We start from the raw sequence: 23,613 nt of genomic DNA, 5'->3' as shown, positions 1-23,613 counted from the left end.
ATCGACAAAATTAAAACCATTAGGATGCTACATTTTTCATGTGCTAAATTATGGCTCTGAGTCCTGGGCAATTTCTAAAGAAATGGAAAAAAGAATAGCGCTGCTGAGATGTGTTTTGTTATGTGACGAACTAATAAGTGTTCAGTTTTTTATTTCAGATGAAATAAGTGACGTGGTAGTTGAAAAAGTAAAAAAAAATGACACTCCTCATTGTATTGAATTTTATTAAAAAATATTCTTTACAAGCGATATAAAACATTGATTGTTTTGCGCATTTTTTTTACAATATCTATAACTGCTGCAATGAAGAAACTTTGCTTTTTTAAACTGAAACTAATTAAAACATACTTGAGAAACACTATGTTGCAAGATTTGCTCGGCCTGTCGAAATAGCTAAGGCCTGCGCTGATCACGGGTTTGTCCCGGGCCACGTTTTCCAAGGTATGCAAATTTCAATACTTTCATAGCATATTTTTGTTTTTTCAAATCTCAATCGGAAAATATAAAGTAAAGCTAGATAACGCCAAGAACGGGACGCCGTTCATTTCTTGACCATATTTCTTATGCTGACAACCATCTTTTCGTCTGCAGTTCTTTAAAAATCTCTGATGTATTGCACTTTTCAATACATTAATTTAATTTTTGCGCATATCTATTATTTCCAACTTCCCATTTAACCGCCCAGGGGCAATTGAATTCATGACATAAAATTTTTTTAGCTATATATTTTTATTCTTGTGCATTATTTACAAACGAGTCCTCGCGAAATTGAATTTAGATGAAAAACGTTTGTTTTGGTCTTCGTTAGTGACTTATCGTTCGAATCTGCGTTAAAGTTTCGTCGGAATGCCACAACTTTTCATTCTGGTACGTCTGCTTCTGTTTCTTTGTGCAATTTCGTTTTTTGTATGATTTCTTGGATTGGACGCATCGTTTGTTTGTTAGCAAAAATATTTCCATTTAGTTTAGTAATATAGTTATTTTCTGTTCCATTTTTTTTTATAACTTGCAACCAAAAGATTTTCTGTTTAAACTTTAACTTTTTAATTAATTAACACAGCTGACCAGTTTTTTTAGTTTCAGTTTTGCTTTTGTTGCTATGATTGCTAGTCATTGATTATAAAATCATCTTTTTTACTTTTACTTTTAGAATAAAAAAGTCATTAATATTGCCCACAAAAAAGTAAACTGAAGACAAGAGAAGGGGAAAGCCATCCCTAATCTCTGGCTAGAGAAAAAGAGAGAGGTAGAAGAGAAAGCTATCACTGGCTATGATTTAATAAAAAAAACTAACTTAAAATTAGATTATTCAATACAGTTGTATTTAAATAAAAATAATATAAATAGTTTAACAACTGAATTATCTGGTACCCCTGGCCTTATCCTGATTGAAGTGATGTGGGGTTCTTCAGAGTCAGCTGTCCAGCGACCAAATGGCATTAATAATAGTGGTCAGGGTGGTGGGGGCAATCAATCCAACAAATATCAGGGCAAGAATGTTGTTTGTGTCGGTGAAGAACTAAAAATTGCTGTTAATTTAGCTCTTGAAAGATTTAGACTTTCTGAAGACATGCAAGGTTTGATTTTTTATGAATAACAATCACCTATTTCTATTATGATTTATTCTATGACTTATTATATTAATGTTAATATATTTTATTAAATTAATATCGTTCTATATAATTTTAATTTATTAACTAAGTTATTTAATTTTATAATTGTTCTTTCTTTATAATTACAGAATTTGATTTTCCTTCATCTTTGAAATCCAATGAGAGAGCCTATGTACATAATTTGTGTGTTAAATATGGTTTCAAATCAAGAAGCAAAGGGTATTTTTAAAGTTAAATTTTACAATTAATTTAAGTATAATTCAAATTTATTTTAAATTTGTTTTCAAATGTTTTTGTAATTTATTTTCATTAAATTCAATGATTCTACTTGAAAACATTGACTTAGTTAAGTATTTTGTTATTTTGTCAATGTTATATGGTAAAAGTTGACTTGAATCTTGACGCAGCAAAAAGTCAAATCGCATTCTGACCGTGATGAAGAAGGATTTGAATTCTCAGTCGTGCGTTCTCACAAATGTTGATCTTGTAAGGAACTCTCGTAATCAGATTCAAAATTTACTCCAAAAACATCCATTGACTGTTAAAGAAAGGCAGGAACTTCAACAAAGAAATGAGAGAAATCAAATGAATGAAAGTTTGTTCCTTAGTTTTTCTTGCAATTCCATCAAAATAGACAATTTTAATTGTAAAATATAGCTAAAGTTTAATATTTTAAAATTGAGAATTGAGGTTAAATAGATGATTTATTGTGGCAAGGTATGATGAAAGAGATAGCAAAGACGACAACAGGTAGATTGAACAATGGAATGCCTCAAGTACCACCACCCAAATCAACATCTCCAGAGTTTCTGGCTTTTCAAGATAGCCTGCCTGTCTCCAAGATGAAGGACGTTATTGTGAAGACCATCAATGAAAACAAAGTCATCCTAATCTCTGGCGAAACTGGTTCTGGCAAAACAACACAAGTTGGTTGGGCTCTCTGTTTTGAAAACTTCACCTTTTGATTATATTATTGGTTTGATAGTAGTAACTTACCTTTTGAAAATTTGTTGTCTTGTGATATGCCAACAGATTTTTTACTTGAAGAAGTTTAGTCAAAAAATTAGTGTTCTTTTTAGCATTGCTAAATATTTTTTAATTATTTTATTTCATGTTATAGTTAATCAGACTTACAAGCTTTTCAACAATTTAAATATGGTTGGACCTCCTTATAACAAACTTCTACACAACGAAAATCTTTGTACAACAATTTTTTCATGTCCCTTGGATTTTTACATATTTTTATGTGTAAAAATCCAAGGGATTTTATCCAATCTGTTTTTATTAAAGGAAAATAATTTCTCTATAACAAACAAAATTTATAAAAGTTAAAAGAAATATCCAGCCGACAAACATTCAATGAATTGATATGAGCAGTGTCATTGTACTTCTTTAATATCTTGGAACCATATTTGTGCTTTCTTGTTCTAGTAATTTTTGTGAACTCTACTTCAATTAATTTCAATGAAATCAGAACCATCGTTGCATGGAATAAAGAATGAATTTCATTTTTTAAATTTTATTTTTTATAATTATAGCATGTATTATTACTTTTCATTATCAAAATAAATGAATAGGAGGTTATTTTTCATAAATATACAGCATATGAACAACTCTCTAACTCTTGGCAATATAGAATTTTTTCCAAAACAAATTCTATATAACAAAATTTCTGTATGAAAAATTTTTTCCCTGCAACTATCAAATTCGTTATACAGAGGTCCAACTGTATTTTGTAAGTAAACAGTATATAAATGTTAATTTTTAAAAAATGTGATAAAATTACTCTTCAATTAATTGATCAATTGATTGGTTAATTTGGTTGGTTGGTTGATTGATTGATTGATCATTTGATCAATGCAGATTCCTCAACTGATACTGAATGATTGTCATGCGAACAACAAGGCATGTAGAATCTTCTGCACCCAGCCACGCAGATTATCAGCACTGACCATTGCAGAGCGTGTAGCAGCTGAAAGGGGTGAGAAAATTGGCCATACTGTTGGCTACCAGATCAGATTGGAGAGCAGGTTGTGTATTGTTTTGTATTGTATTATTGTATTGTATATTGCATTTTGTCATGTCGTATTGATTTATATTGTATGGTGATATATTGAATTGATCCAGGTTTTGTCTATGTAATAAATTAGCTTGTGTTAATGCCTAGGTACTCATCACATTGGCTTTCTGTTATCCTAATTTTTAAATTGTAGCAGATTGAGAAACCACTAACACTGAAACTACTAGTTTTTTTTTATTTTAATTTAGTAATTTTTCTATTCATCATAACTCACCGCATTTTATGATCGCCGTTTATGTACTCTGTGATGCACTCTTTCCATTCTAGAGTATCTCCAAAGACGATTCTAACTTTTTGTACGAACGGTGTTCTGTTGAGAACGTTGATGGCAGGTAGTCAGACCATATCAGACGTCACTCATATTCTCGTGGTTAGCTACTATGTTAATTTTTACCTTATTTTTTGGTTTATTTTTTTACATGGGATTATAACTACACTTCACTGATGTTTATCCTTTGTTTTGTTCAAATAATAACTGAACTGTGTGGTTTAGTTGGTTATATAACATTTACATACACTCCTCCCTTGCTATATGTCAATCTATTTTTAAATTGTGTAATTCCAGTCAATCTATTTTTAAGTTGTATAATCCTTTCATAATAAATTGAAGTTTAATCTTCAGATGAATCAAATAGCTCTGTGGTGAAGCAGTGATTTAGCATAATCATAACAAGACTCATAGATTTACACTTACTTACATAATTGATGTTCCATTATAACCATTTAAAAAAAAGGATGAAGTACACGAGCGAGATAGGTTCTGCGACTTTCTGCTGACCGTCTTGAAGGATTTGCTACCTCGCATGAAGCATTTGAAGCTAGTACTGATGAGTGCAAACATCAACACGCAGCTCTTCTCAACGTACTTCACTGGATGTCCCATCTTGCAATGTATCTCTCTAATTTGATTTCATTTCGTTTTTTTTGTTGTTGTTCTATACTTACTGGAAGTTCTTTATATTCTTATGAAATATTTGTAAATGACCTTTTTGGTTAATTCTTTCAACTTTCCAACCTCAACAGTAGCAGGTCGAATGTTTGATGTCCAGGAGCTCTTCCTCGAAGACATCCTCAAATGGTTGGTGAACTTTAACTGACATTTAAATATTCATTTATATATAAATATTCATTTTATTAATAACTAATCGATGCTTTTCTAATAAGTAATTAATATTAATTAATTCATTTTGTTATTTATTTCCTCCATGTGTTTGCACTGATTCAGGACAAATTATACAAACAAGGAGATGGAGAAGAGGCAGCAATCCTTTGTTAAATGTATGTGAGACAATAATGATAAATGAATGTGTGTGTGTGTGTGTGTGTGTGTGTTGTGTGTGTGTGTGTGTGTAACTCGTTGATGGGAAAATGTGTACATGTGTGTGTGTGTGTGTGTGTGTGTGTGTGTGTGTGTGTGTGTGTGTGTGCATGTGTGTGTGTATGCGTGAGTGTGTGTGATGTTGAGGATTGATGTATGCGTGTTTTTGAGATATATGTCGGTTGATAAACTCTTCGTCATATGCAAACGTGTGGTTGATAATGTAATAGTTGTTTATTTAAATAATTAAGTATTTGAGGAAAGATGGCTTGAATGCAAATTGTTCAATGAAGTTTGTTGTAAAGACAGTGTGTGTTCAATGAAAACTTGTTTTGTGTCATAAATAGGATATAACTCTTCACTTGAAACGTTGTTTGACGTTATTTTTTGTTTTTATGCTGAAATTATGAAAGTATTTATTTATTATACTTTTGAAGTTCTGATAAATTAATTTTATTTATTAATTATTATAATGTGTGACATTACCATATCAATTGATCTGTCGTGTTTTTTCATAAGCTGAAGTAACAAAGTGTAACTTGGACGAATGGTGTAGCAAGAAGTTTTCATGCAACAACAACAGCAGCAGCAGTAGTAGCAGCCACAACAACAACAACAACAATGACATCTACCCTTCTTTTGATTACCAGAATCCATACTTAAACAACAACAGCAATAATAATCTTAATAAAAATAATTCTTCTAACAACTTGTACACTGGTAATCAGATGTGCACTGATGGCATTGCAAAGCTTGAGGTATGGTTGTGATTTTTTGTGATTTTTTTATTTCATCATCACTTGACGATGTTACTAGTGTTGTAATCGTTTATTCATCATCGAGCTTGCTATCTTCACTATATCATCACTGTATCATCTTCATGTTTGTGTGAATTTTTCTAAATTTTTCACATTTACTGCATGATACTTCCTTTGAAAAGGGTCTTGTATGTTCATGTTTCTTTTTACAATGTATGCTCTTTTTTCCATTAATGTTTATCACCTTCTTTTTTTAAACTTGTATAATCCATCTTGCCCTATCTAATATCTAAGATGGCTAACAAAAAGTCACTCCTCATTCGAGTTAACTACTTTAAGATATATAATTTATAATAATAATAATAATAATTGAATATAATATTATTGATGATAATAATTAATTATAATAATAATAATAACAGTTGATAATTAACGGTTAATAATAATAATTGAATGTAATATAATTTTTAGTTATAATAATCGAAATGTAATTTGTGTAGGCAGGGACAGAAAGGGAGGAGCTGGAGCCGTGGCTGGTGAAAGAATGGGATGATCTGCTGGCTGAGATTTGGCTGAACGTCAAAGAAGAGATATTCTCACAAATATTTCATCTCATACTCAATGAAAATGTCAATGGTTGGTTGGTGGTGTCACTTTTGAAATTGGAAATAATTATTTTGAAGTAGCTACGACTGAATTAGGTTTAATTGTTTTTTGAAAATATTTTGCTAGGGCACCACCAATATCGCTGTTGGATATATTTAGATAAACTTTATATTTTGCATAATTTACTGTTGTAAATGATATTCTAGAAATTGTATTACTTTGAATTATCTCAATATTGCTCTCACTCGTATAGCTAATAGCTTGTATATTTTGACGTGTTCAATTTATGTTTATAGGTAACAGATTTTGTTGCAAATGTTACATTACAATCAAAACAAGTTTAAATATAAATTCATCTCATCAGTTTGAACAAAATGATTTTCGTTGCAAAAATGTGGCAACACTTCTCCTTTGTACACGTTCATTTCCATACACTCAATACAAAATTATTATTCAATTAAATTATACGCAATCAATACATAGTTTAAGTAGACCACTATTTCCCTGAAATTGACACTGCAGTTGACCACAGGCATTCCGAGATGAGTGTCACCCCGTTGATGGTGGCAGCAGGTCGAGGCTTCATCAGCGTGGTTGAGAAGTTGTTGAACATGGGGGCGAACGTGCACGTCAGGTCCAGCAATGACTGGAGGGCCATCGACTGGGCGCAGAAGTTTGACCAGGCTGAGGTCGTTGAACTCATTGAAGCTCACATGTTAGTTGTTGCCTGGTTTCATATTTGGTAATACGCTCTGTGTGGCATGTTTTGCATCAATTGCGAGTAACTTATGTTACAGAGAAATTATGTTGCAATGTTTGTAGATGAATTGAAATGCCTTTTGCTTTGTGTGAGTTGTAAGCAAATATACTTTCGAGTTTAGTAGATACTCCTGCTACTGTTATCAAATTGAGAATAATGATGAGATGATTGACACTATAAAATGGTACTATTATATTATTGCACTACCTATTAAAGTTAGAACATCATTATTGATATGATATCAGCGCTACTCTGGAGAACAGTGAGGATGACGATGCAAACCTTCTGAAATTTTCTGACAGTCTGACGAAGGAGGATAAGGAACTGCTCAGTTTGTATCACAGCAGCTTCGATGATGACAAGGTTGATGTCGACCTCATCATCTGCCTGCTACAAAAAATACATTCCTTGCAACAACCTGGTTTGTTGTTGTTATCATCGTCGTCGTTGTTTTTGTTACCATTTTTCTAGCTCACGTCAATAGTTCTTCATGACAGCAACTAGTTATTTTTTTTTATTCAGTTATCTATACTGTTGTTTGTGTAGTTGATAATTTTTTTTCTCATTTTCACTTAATTTGTACTTATCCTTTAAATCTATTTTGTTGCGGCACGTAAATGTCGTTGTTACAGCAATGATGATATTAAGGAAAGTGATTACTTAGTAATTATTGAGGAAGTAACTAATAGTGGAGTGAGTATGCGATGAATGAATATGAATATGAGCGTGTTTGAAAATGAATGATATAATAGATGAATGTATGAGAAATGGAAGCTGAATATAGTGAATATATGCTGAGTTCATATGTGCAGTGAGTGCATGTTCTGATGACTTTGATGAACTGCTCCGAGGATGACAATACATATATACATACACATACTAAAAAACATATGTACAAACAAACATACAAACATACATATGAACAAACATACAAATACAGATACACACACACACACACACAAACAAACCCGATATCGAGTATAAGATGGTCATTAAGCACAATTATGATGAATGAATAACCGCCTCTACATATTTGAACCATTTTGTTGATGGTTCTCCACAGAGTTATAAAAATAAAAATAATAATAATAATAATTATAATAATACAATTTATAAATTTTCCTTTCCATTCGTCCCTCCGACCATCTCTAAATTCAGGAGCCATCCTTGTCTTCCTGCCCGGTTACGATGAGATAATGACGTTGAGGGAGAGGATAGTTGAGAACAGATGCTTTGCAGAGAATGCTCGGTTTGCACATGTCTCATTTTTTGATCTCGGCTTTATTTGTTGTATTAACTGCCATTGGTTAAAATTTATGTAAATTATTCCAATGAAATAGTTCTTAAAGTTTAATATTGTTTCTTTATTGTTTTGGTATTTATAATTTAGCGTTGATATATTTAAATACAAACAGGTACATTCTGTACACCCTGCATTCACAAATGCAGTCGTCAGATCAGAAGAACATATTCAAGGTTCCTGAAAGTGGGACCAGGAAAATAGTGAGTTGCACTGTTGCATTTTTACGTACAGCTCTGTTTTTGTCTGTCTTGTTTCTGGATGGTTGACTTTAAATTTCAAGTGTACTTTTTTTTGTGATATTTAAGGTTGAGTTAATTGTTCTAAAATGTGAAGATGCGATTATTCATTCTTCATTAATGTGTTTAATGAATTGGAGCCGTCAAATCAGTTTATCTTTTTATTGGCTTTAATTTATATCGGGGCTTTTAAGTTAGAAATGTAATGCAATGTTACTACAATACAATAACTTAACGAATATAATGCGAGGGTAACGTAATGAATGTAATGAAATGATACCGTAATGATTGTGAATGATATAATGGTAAACTTGTTCAGTGAAAAGTACTTCATAAATTTGATTCCCTCTCAAGATCTTGTCGACAAACATTGCCGAGACGAGCATCACCATTAACGATGTCGTCTTTGTTATCGACTCTGGGAAAGTGAAGATGGTGAGCCCCGTGTAGCTTGTGTGTGTTGTGTTAGATGTTGGTGTGGTATGTAAGTTCACATTTATGTAATATGTTATGTTAATTTATGTTAATGGCCATTTCACAGACAAATCTTGATAGTCGATATATTTATATCTGTTTGCATCCCCCTAAGAAACCAAGTGTATTTCACCAAACATTTTCATAATTTTTTAAAATTTGAATGATTAATTTCTTTTGTTCCATGTGATTTGTAGTGTCCTGTTGTATGTACAATCAATAGTTACGAATTATGATTCTGTTGGGCTAGCTTCAATTACCATCAGTCAGACGACACGTCATTACAACCCTAGTGAAAATAATAATGTCCCTATGGTTTAACCTAATACCTGCCTTACTTAACAGAAGTCTTATGACGCTCTCACATCAGTTTCCATGCTTAAGACCCAGTGGATCTCGAAGAGCAGTGTCTCACAAAGAAGTGGAAGGTGAATGTTTGTTGTGGTGTGGTGGAATGTGGTGTGGTGTGGTGGAGTGTCTTATATGACAATTTTGGTAGTGATGAGGATTACGGTGATGGCGATGATGATGTTTGTGAGGATAAAGATGATGTTGATAATTGTTATCATGTAGTTATTATTTAAAAAGACAGCACTGACTGCTTTTTATTGATCATGATGATGCAAGTTGATGGGACATGGTTGGACTTTTGGTTCCAGTCGTCATCATCATCGACTTGTTTGCATTTATTGTCATGGTTTCCATAATTATTTCTTGATAATTGTCATCAACGCCGATGCCTATGAACTTGACGACGAACAGAGCAGGCAGGTGCAGACCAGGTGTGGCCTACCACCTATTCAGCAGTGTCAGGTACCAACACATGCAGGAGTACCCACTTCCTGAACTCGTCTGCTATCCACTCCAGGTTCACCATCATCATAATCATTCCTTCTTATCGTTGCCGTCATTATTTCTTTCATCATTACCATCAGGTTTCTATCGTCATTATCATCATCTTCATTCATCCATCATTGCATCCATTCATCAGCCATTATTCTTTTCACTTATATTTTGTCTTGTTCATAATTAAGTTTTTTCACAGTTAATGTTAAACTGGTTTTTTTTTATAGGTACTCTCATTTCAGATTCAAATCGTTCATCATTATAAGTGAACACTAGTACATTGAGCAAATCAGGCACCGCAATACTTCATGTAGTTAACATTGTTTCACGCAGGAATTATGCCTACACACGAAATTGTTGGCCTCACCCAACTGCAAAATAGCAGACTTTCTTTCCAAGGCTCCCGAACCTCCAGCATTCCTCATCACGAAGAATGCCGTTCACTTGCTCAAGGTTGGTATCATGTTGTCTTTATATATATATATATATATATATATATATATATATATATATATATATATATAACTTTGTACTGGTTTTTTATTATGCCAATTTTTGTTGTTGTCGCTGTGTTTAAAATGTTAAGGTGTGACAATAAATAGTTTAACATAAATGCTGAAACATCAGAATGTAATTTAGTAAATTTTGTTATTGAATCACTGTGTATACTAATGTAATTAGAAGTTTGGATATAATTAGTACTGTTTATATTCACATTTGGTTCAATACAAAATTGAGTATTTTTCAATGTACTTTTGTAAACGTTCAGCAAATAGATGCTCTGGACCCATTTGAAGACCTGACTGAACTGGGCCACCATCTAGCTGACCTGCCCATCGAACCGAAGTATGGAAAGATGATTCTCTACAGCGTCGTTCTCAAATGCCTTGATCCCATCCTCACCATTGCCTGCTCCCTCGCTTACAAGGATCCATGTTCGTCTTTTTCATTACCTCATTCTACTTTTAAACTTTTTCCAACCTTCAAACTCGTTTACGGCTCTAATTTAAAAATTTTTGAACATTGAAAATGAATAAACGCAGTAGATGCAAACCGCTATTGCTATTATTTTTATTATTATTATTTTATATTATTGTTTTTCTTTTTGTTATTATTATCATTATCCTCATTCTCACCACCATGCAGTTCTCCTGCCGTCACTGCCCCACCAGAAGAGGGCAGCTGCCATGTCGAGGAGGAGGTTTGCAGCAGGAACATGCAGTGACCACATGGCTCTGCTGAGGGCGTTTCAAGTTAGTTCATGATAATGATGATGACGACGATGATGGCGGTGGTGATGATGATGATGGTGAAGATGATGATGGTGGTGAGGATGATGATGGCGAGGCCAATTTATATTTCTACTACTTTATCGTTTCGTTACTTCAGAGTTGGCAGAAAGCTCGATCAGAGGGGTGGGAGAAATCGTTTTGTAACAAAAACTTCTTGTCCTCATCTACAATGGAGATGATTGTATCTATGAGGTTGTTGTGTGGTTGTTTGTGTTTTGTGTCTGTGAAGTTGTTTGAATGGTTATGTGGACTGTATGGAAGGAGGCATGCATCAGTTGGATTGGTTTGTGAAGATTTTCTGTTTTTTTTTATGCTGGAATGTTGCTCAGACTGTTGATTTGTAACTGTTTGCACTTTGTATGCGTCTGCATTTTTGAGATAACCTGGCTTGCCATTGAAGTTGTAGTGATGTCATTCACTGTAATGTTTCTAAAATGTTCTTTTTGAGCAGTTCATTGCATATTACTCTTTTTCATAACTTTCAATGATTGTTCTAGAGTCTTGCCAATAATGTTAATGAAATCACTAGAACGTAAATGTGAATTAGTGCTATTCGGTTTGGTTAATACTATGTATTAATTATAATGATAGAACTCAGCTGTTGGGTCAGTTGAGGGCAGCTGGTTTCGTGAGGGCTCGTGGCGGAGGGGACATCAGGGATCTCAACTCGAATTCTGAAAACTGGTCGGTGGTGAAGGCTGCCTTGTGTGCTGGCATGTACCCCAATCTCATCAAGGTCAACAAGGAGAGGTCACACCTCATCACCAAGTACGTAACCGACACTTCAGGTTTGGGCACTTCGAATTGATATATTGAATGTTTAGGGGCACAAAAAATTAGCATTAGACTTTATAGTAAAATTATGATGATGGTTATTATATTATGCAACTATTTATGAATAGCATTGAATAGTCACACAACAGGTTCATATAAATGAATATGTTTTAAAAAAAAAGTGTTGTATCTGCTAGTCTTAGACCAATTTCTTGCGTGCTAACCATTTCTTCATTTGACTGCTCATTAAATCAGCAGTTTGAAACTTATCGTTCCAATCTCATCTGAGCCAACTCGCCGACCAATGTTTGGATAACAGCTATATAAATAAATATAATGTTTTAAATATATTTTCTTCTGTTGCACGATTTCGCAGCAAGGAAAGCAAGATACGCTTCCACAGTTCCTCAGTCCTTGGACCGGCACCCAATGAAGTTGGTTCCAACATGCACAATGTTGCTGTTAGCCGTCTGCCCACTGATTGGCTGGCCTTTGAGGAGATGACTCGCATGCATCGTACTCTGCAGGTGCTTCATTTTATTCTTTCTCTCTCTCTCTCTCTCTGCTTACTTTCATGATTTTTTCTCTCTTTCTGTCCATGATTAATTCTTTTCCGTTCCCGCTAATTTTTGCAAATTTTTGTCTTTTTATTTCCTACTCTATGCTTTTTGGTTTTTATTTATTCAAAATAATAAATTTTATATTGATCTGAATGAGTTTTATGTGAATGAATGCACGGGCCTAAGTTTTGATGTTAAACATTTTACAATTTTTCAGCGTAAAACTTTAATTAATCGATTAGTGATGGCTTGAATGAATGAATGAATGAATGAATGAATGAATGAATGAATGAATGAATGAATGGATGGATGGATGGATGAATGAATGAATGAACCAACAACTGACTTAATCAGGTAAAATCATGCACTGCCATCTCTCCAATAACTGTAGCCCTATTTGCAGGGCCTGCCAAGTTGCCCTCATCGGTCATCATGGAGGCTGAGAATTCTGTTGGAGGTCAGTCAGTTTTTTGTCGCAACTGTTTGCTGCTACTGATGATGATAATAATTATAATTAGCGTTTTGATTATTTCAAGGCTGTCAAAATGATTAACTTTTCAAACATTTTAGTCCTGAAGATAGAAAGCAATCACAACTCCATGCAGCAGCAGCAACAACAGCCTCAACAAATACCAGCAGACTCATGGCATAGTGATAGCGAGCAAGAAGACATCAAAGATGACAACCAACCAAAAAGTTACCTGGCTCTCGATGATTGGATCAAGTTTTCATTTGAGCCTGGCAACTCCACGTTGATTGTTCAACTGCGCCTCAAGTGGCACTCCCTATTCATGCGTCGAATGAAGGCTCCCACCAAACTCTGGTCTCCCTTCGATGAGACGACAATAAAAACCATTGTGAATGTGCTGACCAATGAAGAACATGCACTGGGTCTGCAGCAACCTGCAGGCATTGGCCAACGACCGAGACCCATGTGCAGCGAGACGAGTGTCATGAGTGGGGGTTCCAAGGAGTTGTCCTCATCTTCATCCTCGTTGTCGTCATTACCGGGAGCTGCTGAGTTGAGCAACAATCAGGATGGTTCAAGTTCTGCTGCAAAGAATTGTTGGTACTTTTCAAATGTTTTACATTAAACAAATGAATATAATATAAAATGCGTTCACAAATCATTTGTTGTTTTATACATAAAATTTTCAGACAGCAATGATATAGAAGATAAGTTTATGCTCATGAAGCTGCAACAAAGCAACAGTAACGCTGCGACATCTTCAACAGCTTCTACTAACACCAACCAAAACAACAGTTTGATCGACAAGCAACAGTACAGTTCATTAACATTGAACACCTCTTCGGCCTCCAATACAAACAAGCCTTCATCGCCTCGGCACATTTTCTACTTCATAGTCAAAGCAGCCAACATGAGACTTCTGAACGTCTCGGAGAACAAGAAGATTTGGCCGACTTCGCAAAATTTTGAGACGATCTCCAAATTGCTGAAGGTATTTTTTTTATTCATTCAATTAATTATTTTTCAGTGGGAGACATATTTCACATCCGTATTCTTTTTTATAATGTAATCTATTTCAAGTATTTAAATGGGCAACATTTAGACTACATTTTTTAAAGTAAATTCAGGCATAGTTTTTATTGAATTGAAAATTGATATATATGTTGGATAGATAGATACACACACACACACACACACACGCATACGCGCACACACGCATCCACTCAGAAATTGTAATATGTTGTACGTGAGGCAGGATGGCAAGACCGTGTATTTCATATACACAGTGCATGGGTGCAACAATTTTCAGGGGTACGCTCGGGTCATCCAGTTTGTTGTCAACCACAACAACAGGGACCTCCCTAACTTCTATTACGTCATCAATTGGATTAAGAAGTATTGTCCTGTTTATTTTTATTTTTTTTTATTTATTCAACTACACTGCTCTGACAAACCAATCAATATCTTTTCACAAGTCTGTGTGTTTTTACTTGCAAGATTACTCAAACTCGTACTTGCACCATACTACATCAACGTCCTACCTCGGGAAACCGGGTCTCTGGACGCAAAACGAAGATTGATTGATTGATTGCATCGTACATCGAATGAAGTACTGAGTACTTATTCAATTTGACTGTCTTCTTGATGAAGCGCTTCTTTGAAATAGACAGTAAATTATGCAACTTGCAACTTTGTTTCATTATAAACAAGATTGTCCTAGACAGCACTGTTACTAGGAGAAACCAATTTGCTATCATTCTGTGTTCTAAATATATAGTATTTGTTTTATTGAGCAGTTCATGTTGAGTTAGTTTTAGGAGGTGACGTCATATATTTGTATCAGTTAAGTGAGCAAACGGATCTATTGATCGGCGTATATAGTGAGAAAACGATCAAATGATCAAAAAACAGGTTCAATGTACCATTCCACCACTGTCAATCCTTGCTTGCTACTATCTTTGACAAAAAGCCAATCAACTTCTATGACTGCCAAGTTAGTTTCATTATAATTGCTTATTTATTGTCTCCGAATGTTTTGTGTTTAAATGATTATTAATATTTTTATTAACCTAAATTGTAGGAGATTGATGCCAACATCGGTGAGCAGCTGATAAAGTTGTGGCACAAACAGCAGCCTGCCATCACATCGTCTTCCTCATCTTCATCCTCCTCATCATCCAACTTCCATCTGCCACAGAATCCTCTTTTCCTTGGACCGTTGAATCAAGATTCCATCTGGAGTTCTAACGGTAGGAAGGCTTCAACACAATCCAACCTTGAAAATAACAACAACAACAACAATGCTGCTAACAATAACAACAACACTAACGTGGCTGGCAGCAATCGTATTAACACTAGTGGCAATAACCTCACGTCAGCCGCCAACTCGGCTACCGGCAATAATGCCAGTGTGATAAACAATGGTAGTAGTATTCCTCTTATATTCAACCAGCAGTTTTATGGCTCCTTTCCAAACTATGAATCTCAAAACGTTCAGCCAAACTTGTACAATCAGTTTCAAAACAATTTCTCTAATTCATTCAACTTCACTTTTCAGGATAAAAACGATGACAAATGAGTCATTCAAAATTGACTGTTACAACAAATGACCGACCGTCTTATTAATTAACTTTTTCACGAGATTTTGATTACAATGTGCTTGTTACGACATAACAAGTTGTAGAGGACATCGTTAGCTAAAAAAGTATTTGTTTTATATAGCAGTTGCTTTCCATTCATTCAGTCTGCACCGCCCGTTTCATCGTTAAATAATCACATCACTGCATGGTATTGTTTAAAAAAATTATCGGCATCTTGTTTCAAATGTTACGTTTTAGGCAATCATTTTCATCTGTATTTTTCTGTTTTCATTTGTTAACAAATTTCTTGAATTTAACTATTTTCCGGTTTAATGCATATGCATGCGATTACATATCTGTTATTAATTATTTTTTCATCGTCGTTAGTATTTTTTTATTCTTTGTTACTCGTTGTCAATGAATTATATAACAAAATTTAATGTTTTCACTTCAATAAATTTTTATTCGTCACTTGAAGATGCATTAAATTCCAAAAAATTTGTGTGCTTGTTTATTATTATTTATTATAGTCTGTTAATTTCTTTCAACCAATTGATAGGTTGAATTAAGTTACAAACGTTTTTATTTTTGATCTAAATTATCTATTGATTACTTGCTGTAGCCATGTTAGCAGTTAATTAATTTAGTGGCATGCCGGATCTGCTCGTTTATATATACGTATTTCTTTGTTGGGCCTATGTGCCAGAACTGTTTTATATGTATATATATGGTTAGGAGTGGCCAAATAAAAGGAGGTTTATAGCCTTGTTCAAAAAAAACTCCATGTACAATATTTTAAAATGTAATTCAGTCGTCCCCAGCCTAATCTTGTAGCCAAGGTCCTTAATTTTATGATCAACAGAGGCATTCAATCGTCTAGATCACAAATGGTGGCAGTTGTGCTGACCCCGTTGAAAAAGCTTTGGTTATCACCAAACCTTGAAAGCAGTGTATACATTACATAGTGAGGCTTCAAGTCTGATATACAATGTTCATGGTGTATTATTTATAGTTTTAATCCCTGGTTCTATATATTTTTTAATTGAAAAGTCAGGAGATGAAAAATGTAGGAATTACTTGTGCATACCACATGAATTAACTGGATAATGTTCTGTGATAGCTTAGCAAAAGAGAGAAAAAAAATATTTATCACATAAAAACAGAAATTGATTAGGATTGATTATTGTAACTCGCTCTGCTATGGTCTTTTATATATATATATATATATATATATATATATATATATATATATATATATATAATAAAACACAACACCATCTTGCATCCCACCATATATATGGAAAATGTTCTATATACACCCCAGACACCACATAACTAGAATAAACTTAAAAAGAATTTAAACTCATGTTTGTCGTGGCTTGTAGATATACCCGGTCTCATTAATAAGTAAACACGATAGTGGTTGCTGACGACCAGACTATTTATTTTCAAATCAAAATACAGATCAGTATTATTAAGAAGAATGAACTGAACTGAATGTAATTATTATGGGTTATGTGGGACTCTATTTAATATCTTTGTACATAATTCGTCTGTCTTCTAAGTCTTCCAGCCACTGGAAATTAAATGACAAGAATGGCAAAGTTCAGCCAGTTCCCATGGTAGCTGGCCGTCAAAATGACTACATGCTTAAGAATGATTTCCACAAGTATTTTACGTTTGTTGACGACCCTTTAATGAATTTGATTAGCCGGCCGATCATTGTCGTTAATGGGGTTTGGACAATAAGTCCACTCTACAGTACTGAGAACAATCCCAATTCCAACAAAAAGGACGTGCATAACATCGTTGACGTCCACACTGCCCACCACCATGACAATCTCCACGCTGTACAACAAGCCAAAAAAATCAACAAAATCAAAACATCTAAGTAATTGTTTTATTTCATATATTATACAAATACATTATTATACAAAATATAAATTATATATTGTAAGAAAAGTTATTTTTTGTCAGTCTTTTTGTCATTGAGTGTGTGGTGTGTCTGTGTTTTGTAAATATATATTATAATTATATAATGTAATATAATGCTGCGATTGTTAATTATAATAATAATTATGTTGTATTATTAATTATCAAATGCATTACTAGTCTTTATTTTACATGCTTTAGTATTGTAGTATAGTGCAGTAGTGAGCTAGCAGCAAACTTAATAAAGCAACTTGATTAAATTGACTGCACAACACTGCTTGCTCAATAAAATTGACTATTCACTCAATAAAAATCAAAATGTAATAAGACCATTTGTATGAATTGTGAAATTTTAAGTAAATAATCAACTAAAAAGAAAAAAAATTATTTAAACGGCTGGGATTTATTAATTTAATTAATAAGAAATGTAAGTTCTTGAATTCTTTTTTGAAATTTGTAGGTAGTAGTAGTAGTAGTAGTAGTAGTAGTAGTTGCAGTAGCAGTAATGCTGTCCTAGAGGTTATCCAAAGTGCATCCATTTCTATATAATAAAAAAGAAAATGTGTCCTAATAATTTTTGCCATAACTTTTCTATATTTTACTATATATTAATAATGAGATTTTTTAAAACTGCTTTAAAATAAACATCTGTTTGTTGAGTTATGCTTTGTTTTCAAGTATTTCTATCTTCTTTTATTTGGTTTTATGTCTTAAATGCCTAATTCTTTTATAGTTACACTTTAATTTTTAAATTAACATTTACTGACAATGTATCAGAACCTTATCTCATTTATTTACACATCATGTTCACAAATTTTTATTTACATTTTTTAAAAATCTGGCAATGTTTGAATTCATCTAAAGTGCAATACAAAGAAATTGATGGGAATCGTTTGGTGGGCAAGCAGTGCTTGTTAAGTGATTCTGTCAATTATATTAGCACAACAGCTTTTGTGTTATTTCAATGTTATTTGCTCTCTGGGCTCACAATAAAGACCTAAAAATTTTAAAAGGTAGCATATAAGCCAAATTTTTTAATAAATATTACTTATTGATGTTTCATTTAATTATCAATATTTTCTTTCAGCTCATCAACTAGTATAAAAAAGCCAGCCAAAAAGTATGTGGACTGTGGCTCACTGACAAACTTCACATCGGTAGATCACCTAATGGGTGTCTCGGACAGATTCAAACACCCCCCACTGCCAGAACCTGAGGTTGCTTTCATATTTCAACCTAAAGGCAGTGTAGAAATTGATATGAAGAAGATTAACAAACAGCTGGAAAAGGCCAAAAAAGATGTTTGTTTGTTTAGTAATGTTTTTTTCTGGTATTATTTCAAATATATTTTCAATATATTCATATTATAATATATATATAATTTATTATTATTTCCAATATATACAAAAAAAGAACCATTTTTTCAATGTTTATTTTTGTTCATGTTCATTAATTGGTTATATTCAAATGTTCCTACCCTGTCAGAAATATACAAATTTATAATATAGAATATGAATAGAGTGATGAATGCCTAAATAGTTGATGATGTTGGTCATTATAACAATTATGTATTACTAGATACATCCTTGTTCAATGGGATGATCAATTATGGATCATAAATGACAAATCATTCTTATTTTGAGTTTGAAATTATTATTATTGAACTTCCATGGATACATTAGTCCACACTTTTTAAATCTAATTTGAATGAAACCATGTAAGGAAAAAATTTTGATTCTAAAAAGCAATTTACATTTTTTTTATTATAAATATTGTCTCAGGAGAGTATCGAATGGTAAACTAATGCACAAATAAATGCACATGCATGTTCATCAAAATGTTTGTTCAACTAGCATTAATACAAGAATGTTATACTTTTGCAGAATCCAAGCTCAGCCCAGATTTACAACCAAATCGCCAACTTTTGGAGGATCGAGGGTGATACGTACAAATCAATTGAATGTTTCCGCAGAGCACTCTTCTTGTCTCCAAACAATTCAGATGTTTTACTGAATCTTGCTAGAATATTGTTCAATTTAAAATATTACGACGATGCTTACGAATTAACGAGAAGGTCGTTAGAAGCCCAAACACCTGATCAAAATTCTTGGCTCCAACATTTTACATTAGCAGAGATATACAGAGTGAGAGGCTTGGTGAAGAATGCCATTCATCATTTTCACCACTCCTTGGATCTCCACCCTGGTTTCCAACCGGCACAGAAGCATTTGAAAGAGATGGAATCGTTAATGATTGAATCTCCAAGCAATGTTACGTTGTACACTGTCTGCATAATTTTCCTGCTTGTTCTCGGAGTTTTGTTCTGCATTGTGCTGTCTCTGGACACGTTCGATACTGCAATAGAGAATATAAAAACGCAGAGGCATTTCAACAGAGCAATGGCAATGAGATCGATAAAACTAGGCATCAACCCTAAGCTGATAAAAATGAGGAAACAGTGTAACTGCTATTAATTTTCGGATACTCTTGAGAACGTTCACTCTTTTTTTTTATTCAAGTTTTATTTGTTTTTATTATTTGTTAGTTTCAAATGTCCTTCGTTAATTTTTTGACCACGAATAAATTTTACATCATGAGACAATCGTTTTGTGTGATCTTTCTTAACGGTAAGTTATAACTCAGCTAGTTATTAACCATCTAATGAGCAACGCTGAATCGAGTTCGTCCTGAAGAATTTTTATACTGGAAACGACGAAAAGACAGCGACGTTTCTTAATTTGTTTTTAATATTCAATCTTTCATCGACAAATTGTCATGGGAAAAATAGTTTTAAATTGTTAACATTAATAATTGATCTTTGTGAGGGGTAAAAGGCTAAAATTTCATTCTTTTTTCAAAATTTAGTTCGTCTTTCATGTTTTTTTATGTCAACATTGCTTTCGTTTATTTTTTGCAGAACTTTAAAACTGAACTATAGCACTTGAACTTAAGTTTACAAAGAAGCGTTTTTTCCATTAATTTCCTTCAGCTAATAATCATCTGGCGTTGGAGGTTTTCTATATAAAAGATATTGAATCACTAAAGTCATTGCTGTTCATGGATATATATAATATCCATGTTGCCGTTATGGCTTTTGATAAAGTGCGTTATTTTGTCTTTTGGTAATTCTTTTTAGTCATGATTTGAATAGAGCAATCACCTAACAAGACTGATTGTACGAACAATATATTCGTTTATTTCAGAATAAATCAATCACTTAAATAACATAAATATTTGTTCATTTTATTGAGTTCTCTGCTCTTAACCAAGTTCTGCTTTTCCACAGTTCCATTCTTATACGTTCATAGCATGCTTTTGGGCAAATATTGGTTAAGTTTAGAATATTTTGCATTAGTCTTCCTTTTATAAGCCAATTCAAACCGTTATAATCCATTTTATTTATAAAATTAACTCGTATTATAAGCCTATTTCGATATAAAAGGTATTTAATCGTCATTTGTTTATTTATTCATTCAGTCAATCAGCCAGTCATTCGTTTGTTTGTTTGTTCAATCATTCATTCGTCTATCCGTTTTTCCTTTCTTCCTTTCATTCATTCATTTACTCAGTTACTCTATCGATGTTATTAATAACTTGGCCACAGAAAACTATATGGCCGCAACATTTTAGGACGTTTGTAAGTTGGTCGAAAGATTAAATTAATTTCTTAAAAGTAAATTATCATCTGTTAGTTCAGACAAGTCAGAGAAGATGAAAGAATATAATTCATTCATTAATTCTTTCCTCAACAAAATTTGCATTTATTTAACAAATTTTAAATTTCAAAATTATTTCCCACATTTTTTAAATTTAAAATGAATGAGTGAAGGAATGAAGGAATGAATGAAGAAATAAGTGAATAAAGAAATGAATGAATGGATAATAACACTTTGTAAAAATTATTAAAACATGCTAGAAATTTGCACGTGTTAAGTGCACAACTCTACACTTCATTAATTTTCACGGACATCCAATTTAAAATAAACACATTGAAGCAGCTGACAATTTTCTTGACATTAAAAGAGTGTACGAATAAATGAATGAATGAATGAGTGAATGAATGAATGAGTGAGTGAATGAATGAATGAATGAACGAACGAACGAATGAATGAATTAGTGAGTGGGTGAATGAATGAATGAATGAGTGAGTGAATGAATGAGTGAGTGAATGAATGAATGAATGAATGAATGAATGAATGAATGAATGAATGAATGAATGAATGAATGAATGAATGAATGAATGAATGAATGAATGAATGAATGAATGACACAAATTTTCTTAACGATGAACTATACATCCAGATGGAATGAAGATAGAAAAAATTTCTTACCATTAGTTAATACGGGTCAGTGAGCATGGAAGAAATTTAATTCATAAATGAATTCATTCGTTGATTCATTCACTCATTCATTTGTTCAGTCATTCGTCTATTTATTCTTCTAACAAATTATTAATTAATTATCGTTTAACCTTAAAACTCTCAACTATATCTGACAAACACGCACATGTCGACATGAAAATATTTTGACAAGCCAATGAAAATAGTTAATTAATGATACACAGATGTGTGTGCACTGCTCTGCCAGACCTTGAAATTCTTATAAATTAGCATCATTCAAACTGAAAATTCAAACTCAATTTCAAATTGAAAATTCAATTTTGAATTGAAAACTTTTTTCTAAATTTTGTAAATATGAACTCCAAGATCGTCTTGTTCGTAGCCCTTATGGTCTGCCTGACTTCTGCCCTTATATTCCCTCGGGATCAGGCAAAAAGAGAGGTTTGATTGAATTAATATAATTTTTTATTTAATTATTAAAATTAAATAAATAAATTAATTAATTGATTAATGTGTATCATTATGTATCACTAACATTATTTTTATTAGGATTTTCATGCTGAATTTTATTTTAGTTTCTAGCATTTTTTAATAATTTTTACATAGTGGTCCATTTGCTTCTTCATTCATTCATTCATTCATTCATTCATTCATTCATTCATTCATCCATTCATTCATTCATCCATTCATTCATTCATCCATTCATTCATTCATTCACTCAATCATTCATTTATTCATTCACTCACTCATGCCTTTATTTATTTATTCATTTATTCATCGATAGTATTACAATTTAAAAAAAAACAATTTTCGAAAGGTTAAGAGACACGAAGGAGAAGAAGCTGAAGATTTTTTTGAGAGTAGCATGGTTTGTTTTTTCATTCATTCATTTGCTCCTTCATTCATTCGTTTTTCGCCCATTCATTGATTCGTTCATTCCTTCAATCATCGATGGTGTTAAAACTTAGTTTCAATCAATCAATCGATCAATCAATTAGCTTATAAAGCGCTATTTCCGCGATGTTCAAAAGCGCTCCTCAATGAATTTTGAAAATAGATGGGTTTTGAGATCCGCTCTGAACTTCGCAAGTGATGGAGAAGTAGTCAGAGAAGTAGGTAGAGAGTTCCAGAGAAAAGGACCAGAAAAAGCAAAAGCAGATTTGGCAAAAGAGTGTTTAACACGAGTTAAGAAAAAGCGAGAAGAAGAAGACGATCGTAAACCGGGGCGTTTAGGTTCAATTAATATATTTGATAAATACTTAGAAAATAATTTAGATTGAGACTTATAAATGAACGTGCAAATTTTAAAAATTATTCTATATTTTATAGGTAGCCAGTGCAAGAGAACAAGATATGGAGATATATGAGAAAAGAAAGGGGCACGAGCAACTAGACGAGCAGCAGAGTTAAAAGCTTTACTTAAAGGATAGAGTATAGAGTCAGGAAGACCATAGTAGAGCGAGTTACAATAACCAATCCTAGATAAGACTAACGAAGTAACAAGAAGGAGAAGAGTAGGATCATCAAGAAAAGGCAAAAGTTTTTTTATTCTACGTAGGTGAAAGTAAGAGCTTTTAGCAACACTATTAATCTGAGAAGAGAGAGACATAGTAGAATCAAAGATAAAACCTAGACCACGAAACTTATGAGAGACATCAAGAGTTTTAGAATCA

The 23,613-nt window shown here is 32.9% G+C and overlaps 3 protein-coding genes across 3 annotated transcripts; all 3 read left to right on the top strand.

Annotated features, from left to right (window-relative positions):
• Nucleotides 1-1,396: 1,396 nt before the first annotated feature.
• Nucleotides 1,397-13,714, top strand: HELRODRAFT_110038 (hypothetical protein; the record flags this gene model as incomplete). The annotated part of the gene is made up of 26 exons (XM_009014911.1): nt 1,397-1,577; nt 1,742-1,832; nt 2,021-2,208; nt 2,331-2,539; nt 3,477-3,643; nt 3,961-4,063; nt 4,428-4,584; nt 4,717-4,771; nt 4,919-4,964; nt 5,572-5,731; nt 6,274-6,405; nt 6,898-7,090; nt 7,381-7,556; nt 8,297-8,384; nt 8,551-8,638; nt 9,029-9,109; nt 9,494-9,576; nt 9,911-10,016; nt 10,328-10,447; nt 10,764-10,929; nt 11,141-11,247; nt 11,384-11,481; nt 11,878-12,054; nt 12,437-12,587; nt 12,975-13,046; nt 13,229-13,714. 26 exons carry the CDS (start codon nt 1,397-1,399, stop codon nt 13,712-13,714), a joined length of 3,681 nt encoding a protein of 1,226 aa, XP_009013159.1.
• Nucleotides 13,715-18,730: 5,016 nt separating this feature from the next.
• Nucleotides 18,731-20,074, top strand: HELRODRAFT_74694 (hypothetical protein; the record flags this gene model as incomplete). Its single annotated transcript, XM_009014910.1, has 2 exons — nt 18,731-18,901; nt 19,484-20,074. Coding segments are annotated over 2 exons (762 nt in total), but the record flags the coding sequence as incomplete, so codon positions are not given.
• A 2,220-nt stretch (nt 20,075-22,294) lies between these two features.
• On the top strand, nt 22,295-23,350 carry HELRODRAFT_169077 (hypothetical protein; the record flags this gene model as incomplete). The annotated part of the gene is made up of 4 exons (XM_009014909.1): nt 22,295-22,381; nt 22,758-22,808; nt 22,939-23,052; nt 23,270-23,350. The coding sequence occupies 4 exons, from the start codon at nt 22,295-22,297 to the stop codon at nt 23,348-23,350; spliced, it is 333 nt and encodes a 110-aa protein (XP_009013157.1).
• Nucleotides 23,351-23,613: the final 263 nt, after the last annotated feature.

The sequence above is a fragment of the Helobdella robusta genome, assembly GCF_000326865.2.
Source record: "Helobdella robusta unplaced genomic scaffold HELROscaffold_14, whole genome shotgun sequence".
In the NCBI taxonomy this organism is placed as follows: domain Eukaryota; kingdom Metazoa; phylum Annelida; class Clitellata; order Rhynchobdellida; family Glossiphoniidae; genus Helobdella; species Helobdella robusta.
This window is presented reverse-complemented; position numbering and strand designations above follow the sequence as displayed.